Genomic DNA, 11,678 nt, shown 5'->3' with positions numbered 1-11,678 from the left:
GGGATTAGTGCCATATCCTTTAATGTTAGATGAGGTACTCGAATTACGGGGTGGGAGACCGGTGGACAAGAAATTCAATATATCTAGGCCCCCTAGCTTGAAGCTCCACCAGTATCATGTAGATAGATCACTAATATGCTTTAATGTTTCCAATTTCCGAAAACCCGGAAATTGGGAAGTAACCTGGAATAACGAGACAATGACCTTTTCACACAGAGCTGATAGGATACCTATTGACTCTGAACTTGTACGCAAGAATAGCCAACAGTGGGAGGTATTTTCGGTATAGGTATACACGTGGGAGCAAGACCATGTGGGTTGGAAAAATATCGCCGGGGTATTGTGCCCACATCATCCAACCTGATACTTGTACTGAGCAGATGAGAGAACTAGGGATTGGTTTCTTTACCTGGAAAATTTACAATATGGTGTTGTTACATTCTGTCCCCTATGTTCTCCCAGATGATGCCTATTTCATATGTGGGAGGAAAGCGTACAAGTGGCTCACTCCGAGCTCTGAGGGATTGTGTTACATTGGAAGGGTACTACCAGAGGTCATGTCCTTAGAGCATGATAAAATGAAAGACATTCACCGCAATGCTCAGACTCCTTATACTCATACCCACTATGAACACATCATCAAGAGACACATCATAGATAGGGCAGAGCATGCAGCCTCTGATTTGATCCACAAATCCACCGGGATTCAAATTCTTCTTGCATTAGACATCACCCGCACTGCCAAAGGAATTATATATTTTAAGTACATCCTTGCGCTTGCGAACTTGATAGATAATATCACTGAAATGTATGATGACACCTTTAGGTATACGGGCATAGAGTTATAAGCATACAAGACGGAGTTGGTCCAGCACAGGATGGTCCTGAATTATGTCACGACTGTGACGGGTGGGTACTGTGTCACTTTGGCAACTCAATATGGCGTGAAGTGTTGTACATATATCACAAACAGCACTGACGACCCCACGGAGATCATCATTCAAAAGATGGATGAGATCTTACAGTTGAAGTGGGAGTTCCAGAGGAGACACAATCTTACCTTGACTGCTGAGGGTAATGAATTGACCGGCTGGGTCTCATGGTTGAACCCACTCAAATGGTTTTCTGGATTTGGAGAGTGGGTGCAGAATGTAATTACAAGTGTAGGAAAGTTTCTCGTTTGTATCCTGGGTGTCATCATAATTATTGGTTTGATATTTAGGTGTGTTTGAATTCTGACGCGGCACAAGCACAGCACAAATTTGATGAGTCTAAGGAGTGAGGGCATTGTTACAGCAGCAGATTTGGTTTATGATCCATCCATAGAGACAGTGTTATGATAAGGCTTGCAAATGAATTTCATGGCCTGTTTCTTTCACCATTTTCTCTGTTTTCCCCTTTTACCCAGAAAAACATCCAATGGGAAAAGACATCAGCCCTACCTAATGTTTATGTGAATGTATTTTATATATGTGTCTCATCCTCATCTCTGCAACCTCCAGTTAATGGCACACATAGTCGACAGGTGTTATCCACATATACTAGCACTCACATATGTTCCCCTTCCATGTATCATCAACTAAATGTGCTCCCCATTTGTTGGTATTAGAAGCCGAAGAGGCGAGGGTTAAAAGCCCTTGCCCGAATGAAGCTCGGTAGTGTTTGTTTGCCCAAGTACAGACCCTTAATACGGAATAAGAAGGATTTAATGTATACTTCGCAATACCTTGAAGCTTACTTAGAACATATATGGCACGATGATACATGCCCCTCAGACATTGATTCATACATATATGCTTTTTACTATCCCACTAGGCTATACATTTCCCACCTACAACTCTCCCCCGATCATCCAAACTTGTATATATTGTGCTGATAATATTTTTAGTTTACTAGTTAAGAGTGGCAGTTATTGATGACTGCCAAAGGGTGGACTGTCGAAGTCGGAAAATATTACGGTACACACATCACGGACAAACTCCACACAGATGGCCTCCATGCGTGTACTTGTTCTGCCATGCGTACACATACATGCAAGCTACGTATGACCGCTCACGCGGTCTTGTGAAGTTAGCACGTGGTATGAGTGAATACGGTAGCATACGCATTCGCACGGAAAAGCCATCAAAAGCCATATTCAATATTTTACCCATATAATGCATAAATCATATACTGATTTATCCTTCTAGTAGCTAGTTACAGTTCACACATAAATTATCCTCCTAGAAACTCTAGCACAATGTACCAGACTGCCTTGTTTATGCAAAGCTTTGAAATCCTATGAAGAAGGCAAATACCTTTGGTTACCCCCATTGTTCTAGAGTTGTCCAGTATCTGTCAAAAACAATAAATACTGGATTGTCATTGTCTTATCTGAAGACAGGACAAACAAAAAGACAATATCCAGGAACTGGAGGGAAGAAATAGCTGACAAATTACATACCAGACATTTAGATATCTAAGGTAATAACATTCATGGTCTGAACTCTTGGAAATGTGTGTATATTTTTATATATACATATATATATATATATATATATATTTATATGTTCCCTAACAAATTGTAATAACAGGAATATGTATGTGTATATATATATATATATATATATATATATATACACTGCTCAAAAAAATAAAGGGAACACTTTTTGCCTACAGTGCGAACTGCCAGAGAGAGACAAGCTCTACATAGATCAGCTGTTAAAAGTGCGCTATCAGGCAAGGTGTCTGACCAACCTCTGGCCAGACACTTTGAAGAGGAGAAACATGATCTGAGTGATTTAAGATTTCAAATCATCGATCATGTTCCCAAATCGGTGAGGGGGGGGGGGGCGATCGGGGGAGCCTCCTCTTAAGGATGGAGGCCAGGTGGATCTATACCCTCGGCACCATCAAACCGGCTGGGCTTAATGACAAAATTCTATGGAATACATTCCAGTAAAATATATAGCTATCATTCAGTTAGGTCGTGCATGCAGGTATTTGACTTAGTACAAGTTTCCAATTGTTCTTCTATTTATGATATAATGTTAGTATTGCTGGTAGTTTAACCAATATACATGTACGATTGATATAGTCTTAAGCATTTTAGTTTGCACAGCAATGTCAAATGTTTTTATTGTACACATTCATTATGTTTTAATTATTACACATCTCGTATCATTCCAGCCCTGGGCGAGGGTTCCATCATGCACCTGGTCGCCAGGACGCGCTGGTCGCCTAGGCGATGCTACCAACCCTGGTCTCCAGGAAGCCGACGTCTCCACGACTCCAGGGCAGAAGTACGTCATCGCACAGCACTGTAGAGCCAGGCCAGGGGTGTGTCCCACGCCTGGGGCCGGGAGCTCGTCCCGTTCGCGGGACTTCTTCTTCTTTATAAAAGGTATGTTGTGTTCACTTATTTTGTTGTATCACCTCGAAAAAGGGGCGTTGTGGCCCCGAAACGTCGGACACTGAGTGATGAAATAAATGCACTTTATGCACTTTACTGACTGTGAGTAGACCCGTGAGTGCCGCCGCTGCTGGGCTTGTTGTATATAGGATTTTTCCGGATGGCACCAGGGCAGTGAACTGTGATAGGAGAGAGTGCCGATTTATTCCTGTTTATATATATATATATATATATATATATATATATATAGAGAGAGAGAGAGAGAGAGAGAGAGAGAGAGAGAGAGAAAGTGACAAGGAACGCACTCACCAGGCTTCTTCAATAGTGAAAATGAGATTTCTTTAATTCAGCTCACATAGTTTACAGGGTCAGGGTCAACGTTTCGGTCCTCTATGGAACCTTTGTCAAGACCAAAATTTTAGGCTGCCATCTCCCCTGCACACATCCTGCCTGTGGAGCCATAAATACCCTAAGGGACAGCCCACCAATTAATTCCTTGGCAATAGGGAGCTCGTATCTATTATTTGCAGCAAAATGCTAGTATGATGTCCACCAAAAAGCCAAGACCAGTGTGTATAAGTTAATAACTGCAAGCAGCAAAAAGAAATGATAAAGGCAATAATGAAATGACCATACAGAAGATAAATGGAAGTAGTTCCTGGCGGTGGAACGCACGCCACCACCGTGGAACGCATTGCCAGGAACTGCTTCCATTTATCTTCTGTATGCTCATTTCATTATTGCCTTTATCATTTTTTTTAGCTCTTCTACAGGGTGGAGGGCTCACATTATCATTATGAGATGCAGAACCACCAGTCATAAACAAAGACCAAGGCCTTGGCCTTTTCTTGCCACTTCGTGTAGTGAATGGCATATTGCCAATTTTACATTTCTCTTCAGCTAACTTTAATTTTTATTGTTAATCACCTTCAAATATTGCTTCTTTGACTTTACAGGCCCTGTATGCCAATGGGCATCGGCCGCAGCCGATGATGTTGATGGAATTGCATTGTTGTCATGATTAGTGGTAGCAACTTCAGCACTAGTAGTAGAAAGTGGTCCCTGATCTTTAAATTTTTTGTCCTCCATTTCTACAACACAAAGTGGGGTACAGCAACAGTGTTGCACAAATGGGTCAGACATGAATATAATAATTACACACTGCAGTTGACTTCACCGACAGCATCAGACAAATGAGTCAGAAATGTATATAATAATTACACACTGCGGTTGACTTCACCGACAGCGTCGCACAATACGTGTATGTGTAGGAAATAATATACTGCACAAAATTATGCATATACATACATATGTATGTGTATGTATATGCATCATTTTGTACAGGTTATGATGTGCATCATACCATATCAAGTAAAATGTTCAGCACACAGATCACCCTATTATGAGATCAGTGAAAAGAATGAACAGTAATTTGACACTGTCAATCAGCAATAAAGCCACACCCAATGACATCTTATTGGCCAACAGGACTGATATAAGCAGCCTAACTGGATCCATTATCATCCTTGAAAAAGGCCTATGGGCTGAAACGCATTGGAGGAAGAACACACTTGGCACAAGCATGTTTACCAGTATCTACCACCCCACATCAACAAGTCTCCTCACCGGCTGGCAAGTTTCAGCAGTCGGGCAGCGCTAGTGAAGCCAACGGGAACCTGGAGGTTTCGCAAGACTTGGGAACCCGGAAGTCACAGCTGCACCATGTGGTCCCACAGGTCCGTGGTCTGGGTGTACATTGCCATACACACTGTAGAAGCAGGGATCCTAGAGAGGACAGCAAGGAGGGACAGATGGTACAGAGGCGCAGCAACTAAATGGATAACACCATTAGCTGGAACCTTGGAGGTAGACACCAGTGCCGGGAGCAGCACCATCGTACACCGTTGGGGTGAGTACTGTACCTGGAGGGTCGAGATGCCGACTCTCTAGAACAGATCCTTACATCTACTGTATCACAGCACCATTGTGCAACAAAGGAATGCACCACTTTTACTGGAACCAGCATTTGGAACCTATTTGATCATGACTGTTATGTACTAACTTTCAGCTACAAGTTCCTACTATATTTCACAGTCTGTGTCATCAGCATCTGGACTTTGATCCTAATTGTGATCCATCACCTGTGTGCTAAGAATCACTGTTATTGTATCATTTGCTATTTGAATGCATTATACCCTTAATGCCAGAGCACTGTGTCTCAATAAAAAGCATAGATATACACAATGCTTGTTTGTCACATATATCCTTACTAACACTAGGAGGTGAGCGCAGGTACTACTCCTGCAGTAATCATCACTAGACAGAGAGAGCACCGCTTTTACAGATATAGCAGACAGAGAGCACCCCTTTTTGAGATACAGCAGAGAGAGCACCCCTTTTTTCAGATAAACAGAGAGATCACCCCTTTTCAGATACAGCAGACAGAGAGAGCACCTCTTTTTTCAGATAAGCAGAGAGAGCACCCCTTTTTCAGATACCTCAGACAGAGATCACCCCTTTTTCAGATACCGCTGACAGAGAGAGCACCTGTTTTTTCAGATACAGCTGACAGACAGCACCCTTTTTTCACTTACCGCACACAGGGCACCTACACCTACCACACACTAGACCACGCCACCCAGTAATGAGACGGGCACGTCCATCCAGTACACTCTCCAATGAGTGAAGATGGCGCTGATGCATGGGGACTTATATGGAATCCAAAATCCGTGAGAATTTGACAGTGGGAAGATGATGTTCGGCTTCGCTTTAGGATCCAAGTAAGGAGTAAGGCGGGAAGTTCTGAGCCGCACTCGGATCCTGGCTTGGATCAGGAAGTTCGGGGTGTGTGAAGAGGGGGGGGGGGGGGGGGTCGGTTCCTGGGGAACTGAACCTGCTCATCTCTAGATATAACTATGCAAAATCCACTATCTGAATTGAGGAATTTAGAATTCACCATGGTATACAATATGTTAGTTCTAATATTTGCTGGAAGACCAAATACATTCTATACACTGAGACAAAACCAATCTAAATTTATGTTTTTATTATCAGAGGATGCTACAGTGTATTTTTAGCATTCAATTCCCAAACGTGTAATGTCAAGAACATTTGCTGCTTCTGAATCATAGATTTCACCATTAAACTGAGTCAAAATCGTGCAAATGTTTAACAACTTTTTTTACATAGCAAGACTTTAAAAGTTAATCAAAACGTTATAAGAATGTAAGTGATAGCCTACTGATAATGATTGCTCAATGAAATGGGTGGTGCACCCTGCCCCACAATTATGTAAATAGTTTATGCTACAAAATAATCTGAAAACATCTTACTACAGCAGGTAATGGTTCAGATAAAATAAACTGTACAATGCAAGATAGTAGACAGCTGCTTAAAACCAAATAAGCATAAATTACATAACACATATCAAAATCATTTTGTGAGATTTTTTCCCACCATCTTTGACACTGACATGATACTCGATAAATTATATACACATTCACTTACTAGCAACATACAGTTAATCATAAATATTTGGACAGAAAATACCAAAACATTTTAAATCAAATAAAGTAATGAAGGACATGTCAATTTCCCACAGAAGAGAATCTAATAATGTGCTATATGTTCTTAGTATTATCCGTTAATTGAATATTTTTCCATTGGAACAAACCTTTGAAACTTACAAACAAAATAAAGTGGGTGCATTAGTTATAATACACTGGAAGTTATTTTCCAGCTTAACAGAAGTGACACAATCTTTTGACAAATTATAATTACTAATCATTCATTATTATATAACGAAAAAGATGGCACAAAAAGACCAAAAATGGACCATTTTTTCCTTTAGTTATCAAATTTGGCAATTTCTATACTCTTATGTTACAGCAGTTGAACATTTAGATTGATATAATTGTGATTGATATAATGGGAATAGAATCTGTGGTGAGTGCAGCAAGCCACCAAGCCCGCAGCGTGGAAAGCACAGTAAGCCTGCAAGGGAACTCTTTCTGCTTGCCCCGCTGCTGGCATACTGACAGCCGGGATGCCGTTGTCGGTATACTGACAGTCAGCATCCCGACCATCGGTAAATCATACTGAACACTTTATGAGTATATACATGCCTGAGACATACTCACTACTGAGAATTCTGGAATAACACAAGTTGTCCAACTCTGTGAACATGGCTGAAAACAGTCAGTTTGTTTTGCACCCAGCAATAGCATATTACAGATTTATAATAGGGCTTCTCCCTTACTGTTTTGCCCTGATGAATGGAAAGGACTCAGCAATTTCTTTAACTTACTCATCTCCACTTGACCACTCATGCAAAGGAGTGAGATTACAGAATGGAGAAGGAGATTCTGGCTAAACAACAGAATCCCCACCACGGTCTGTTCTGTTCCTGAGTCTTGAGTTTGTAACCTATTGTTCATAGGGTCCGATTCAGAACTGATCGCTGTTGTGCGTTTTTGCACACTGGGCGATTATCGAACTACTGTGCATGCGTATGCCCCACAATGCGCAGGCACTTTGCCAAACAGCGACAGGATGGTGGGTCAATTTCAATCGCACGGCTGTTCGCAAGGTGATTGACAAGAAGAAGACATTTGTGGGTGGTAACTGTCCGTTTTCTAGGAGTGTCTGGACAGCAGTTGAACATTTAGATTGATATAATTGTGTTCTTTGTATTATACAGCATACATAGTATTTTTCTGTTCACAATTATATACCGCCCCAAAGATCTAAGCTCTCAAAGACATAGCCATCAAGCCTGAGTAATTTGATACAAAACCTTCCAATAGAGAGATTTTCCAACATAGAGCAGAATATGAGCCTTTGATCTGGCATCTCATGGATTCTACAGTATCAAGCCCAAAGGCACTTGAGAGGCCCCATGCCTACAAAATTCCTTACTGGATATTGCATTTTTCTCTTTCACGCCCCCGCCCTTCTCCAAGTACTTTTGCCTTAATGTATTTAAGATCACTGTTGACACTGGGACGTCTAGCCGAAGGTGAGACCATGCCAAAGGCATCCATTTCCTTGAGCCGTCTTAGTCTAAAAGACTTCTGTTGAAAGGCATCTCCATACTGCATAGAAATTTTCCGATGCAGAGCTGGACTCATTTCATTGGGGAGCTTGGCCATACTGAAAAGAATTTGGAACATTTTGTCCACATTTAAATTTTTCTTTGCAGAGATTTCAAAGTAAGCACAGTTTTCATCACTGGAGGTAAGGCGCTCCGCTTCTTCCGCTCGGACCTTGCGGTGGTGCTCCCCATAATCACTTTTGTTTCCGCAGATCATCATGGGAAATTCTCCGATTTCTTTTGTTTTATTCTTGACACACGACTTTACTTCTAGGATCTGCTTTCTTAGTCTCTTCACTTCATCAAATGAGTCTCTGCTATCAATGCTGAAGACAAGTATGAACACATCACCTGTAGGACAAAAACATGTAACCATTAATATGCTGTTTCCATGATTAGCAAATAACACTTTGGGGTCAATCCTGTTCGTGGGTGCGAGTAAGTGTATGCCATGCCACACTTACGGTACCACCAGCTTGTGGATTTCTGCTTGAACAAAACTCGAGTCAGACTAAAAGCAGTTGCGAGGGGTGTGAGTTTGGGTGCCATTGCTGACATTTACAAGCCTCTACAATGCCACCTCTCACCCTTCATGGGGAATTGGATTGACGCCTAATCACGGTGAACGGTAACTATTCAACTGCCGAATTGTGCTGACAATATCTATATCCTCATTGGGACTAGTGGACTTTCCTGGGTATAAAAGTACAAAAATAGGAACAGACACCGATTGGTCTAACTCCAAACAGATTTATATGAGAACTGAAAAAGGTGTATTTATTCTATCTTACCTGACACATGAGGAGAAAATTGTCTTATAATTGTTTTAATTGTTCTTTCAATGTTTTTTAAAAAGTATTCCTAACACAATAAATTGATATATTATTATTATTATTATATCTATCCAATCACTTCATTCTAGCGCTGCTAATTTCCATATTTCTTGTATTTCTCAGGAGTTACGCTCCTGTCATTTCAGCAGCTGCTTGGTGCAGCGACTATATAGAAAGCGCCTGTTTTCTTCTTGTTTAGAAGGTTTTTTGCCTTCTCCCTTACTGTTTTGCCCTGATGAATGGAAAGGACTCAGCAATTTCTCTAACTAACTCATCTCCACTTGACCACTCATGCAAAGGAGTGAGATTACAGAATGGAGAAGGAGATTCTGGCTAAACAACAGAATCCCCACCAAGGTCTGTTCTGTTCCTGAGTCTTGAGTTTGTAACCTATTGTTTATAGGGTCCGATTCAGAACTGATCGCTGTTGTGCGTTTTTGCACAGTGGCCGATTATCGAACTACTGTGCATGCGTATGCCCCACAATGCGCAGGCACTTTGCCAAACAGCGACAGGATGGTGCGTCAATTTCGAACGCACGGCCGTTCACAAGGTGATTGACAGGAAGAGGACATTTGTGGGTGGTAACTGTCCGTTTTCTAGGAGTGTCTGGAAAAATGCAGGCATTCCCAAGCGTTTTCAGGGAGAGTGTGTCAGCTCTGGCCCCGATCAGCCTGATTTGTTCACACTGGAGGAGTAAGTATTGAGCTACGCACAGACTGCACAGAATGGGAAAAACATTTGCTGGTCAGTGTGATTCAAATGGTTTTGCAGCTGTCCGCTGACTGAGGGGAAGTTTCGCACAGCGTACACATGCAATCGCACACTTGCACAGGGCAAATTCTCACTCCCCCAGGGCGGCGACTATCTGATCGCAGGACAGTGTAATTTGCAGCACAGGGATCAGGTCTGCATTAGGCACTTTATCTGTTGTTGTTATAACTATCCAATGATGCTATGGTTGCCCTTGAGAAACATCCTATGTGCTAAGATCTCTAAAAATTGCTGGATCGGATTCTTCTGTAAGGGTGTGTACACACAGTGAGATTTTTTCTTCCGATTCTGACTATATAGTCAGAATCGGAAGAAAAGTTAGTGCAGATCGCAAGGTGACAGTCACCTTGCGATCCCGATTCGATGCCGATGCGCGGTCCCGCGCGGTCGGCATCGAAAGAAAAAATAGACTGTGCAGGCAAGTCAATTTTGGCTATCTCTATAGAAGAGATAGTCAAAATCGGGACTTAGCCAAAATCGCACTTAGCAAGTATCGCAAGCACACTCATTATGTGCTTGCGATACTGGCTAAGTGCCGACCCGGCCACTGTCGCATGGTGAGAATCGGGCATAGCCCGAATCTCACCATGTGTACACACCCTTAGTAATATGAGATACATTTAAACTATTAGTGCATGTTCTACCTTCTTACCTGTCAGTATGGAGAGCCTTCTCATAGCCGGAAAGGGATGATTCCCAGATGTATCTAAAATGTCTAGCTGGTACATATCTCCTCTGATATTATATAGCTTGCGGTGAAAATCCTCAATGGTTGGAGTGTACTGATCTTCAAATCGTCCATTCAAGAATCGTGAAACAATAGAACTTTTTCCAACCCTTGATGCCCCAAGGACTACCATACGATAGGAATTCTTGGCAGGTACACTAAGTGTACAGCTTCCACTAGATACTGTCTTCATCATGGCTTTAAGCTGTGACACAGAAAAATCATAACAGACCAGAGTTATACAATGCATCCATTATTATACAATCATTTTTATCTAAAATCTATACTTTTTAAAAACACTAAGCAGTTAGTTAAGAAAATGCAGTTCTCTACCTTGGTGGTACAATTGTAAAAAAAAAAAAAAATCTAATTTCCAGTGGAAAACGTTCATATTCTTCATATTATTATTTAGTCCATCAGCTACTGCTGCAAAATGATGGATTATCGCATAATAATCATAATCAAAACAACAAAAATCCCCACTCTATGGGTGTCAGTCTTTATATCGGTCGGGATTAAGGCGTCGGTATACTGACTGGCAGGATCCCGACCGCTTGTGATGTGTTCACATCCCATGATAACATGCAATGGGGTAAATTTACTAAAATTTGTATTTTTCCGAATGAGGTTAAAGTTCAAACACGAATGACATCGAAAGTGTAAATTTGCAACTTTTTGAATTTATTACGACTAATTTACTAAGCTGTCGTATTCTGCATTTTCGTATTTACCGATGTCGATGTCATTCGTATTTTTTGGCAGTGTTTTACGGGAGTGAATTGTAAAACACTGCCGACTCTAACACAATGAATCTCGGCCGGATCTGTGAGATCCGTGCTGGGCTTCATTGTGCACCTTTCG

The 11,678-nt window shown here is 41.5% G+C and overlaps 1 protein-coding gene across 1 annotated transcript in view; it reads right to left on the bottom strand.

The window, feature by feature from the left end:
• Positions 1 to 6,422: 6,422 nt before the first annotated feature.
• The window catches only part of RASD2 (RASD family member 2), a 58,542-nt gene continuing 53,286 nt past the window's right edge, over positions 6,423 to 11,678 (bottom strand). Inside the window, exons 2-3 of the mRNA XM_063940408.1 lie at positions 10,743 to 11,022; positions 6,423 to 8,834 (exon numbers count right to left, since the gene is read on the bottom strand). Coding sequence (XP_063796478.1) covers positions 8,305 to 8,834; positions 10,743 to 11,013 — 801 coding nt within the window. The 5' untranslated portion in view covers positions 11,014 to 11,022 and the 3' untranslated portion in view covers positions 6,423 to 8,304. The remainder of the gene's footprint in view (positions 8,835 to 10,742; positions 11,023 to 11,678) is intronic.

Source organism: Pseudophryne corroboree, chromosome 9 (genome assembly GCF_028390025.1).
Source record: "Pseudophryne corroboree isolate aPseCor3 chromosome 9, aPseCor3.hap2, whole genome shotgun sequence".
Classification (NCBI taxonomy): domain Eukaryota; kingdom Metazoa; phylum Chordata; class Amphibia; order Anura; family Myobatrachidae; genus Pseudophryne; species Pseudophryne corroboree.
The sequence above is the reverse complement of the archived record's forward strand: the minus strand, read 5'-3'. Positions and strand labels throughout refer to the sequence as shown.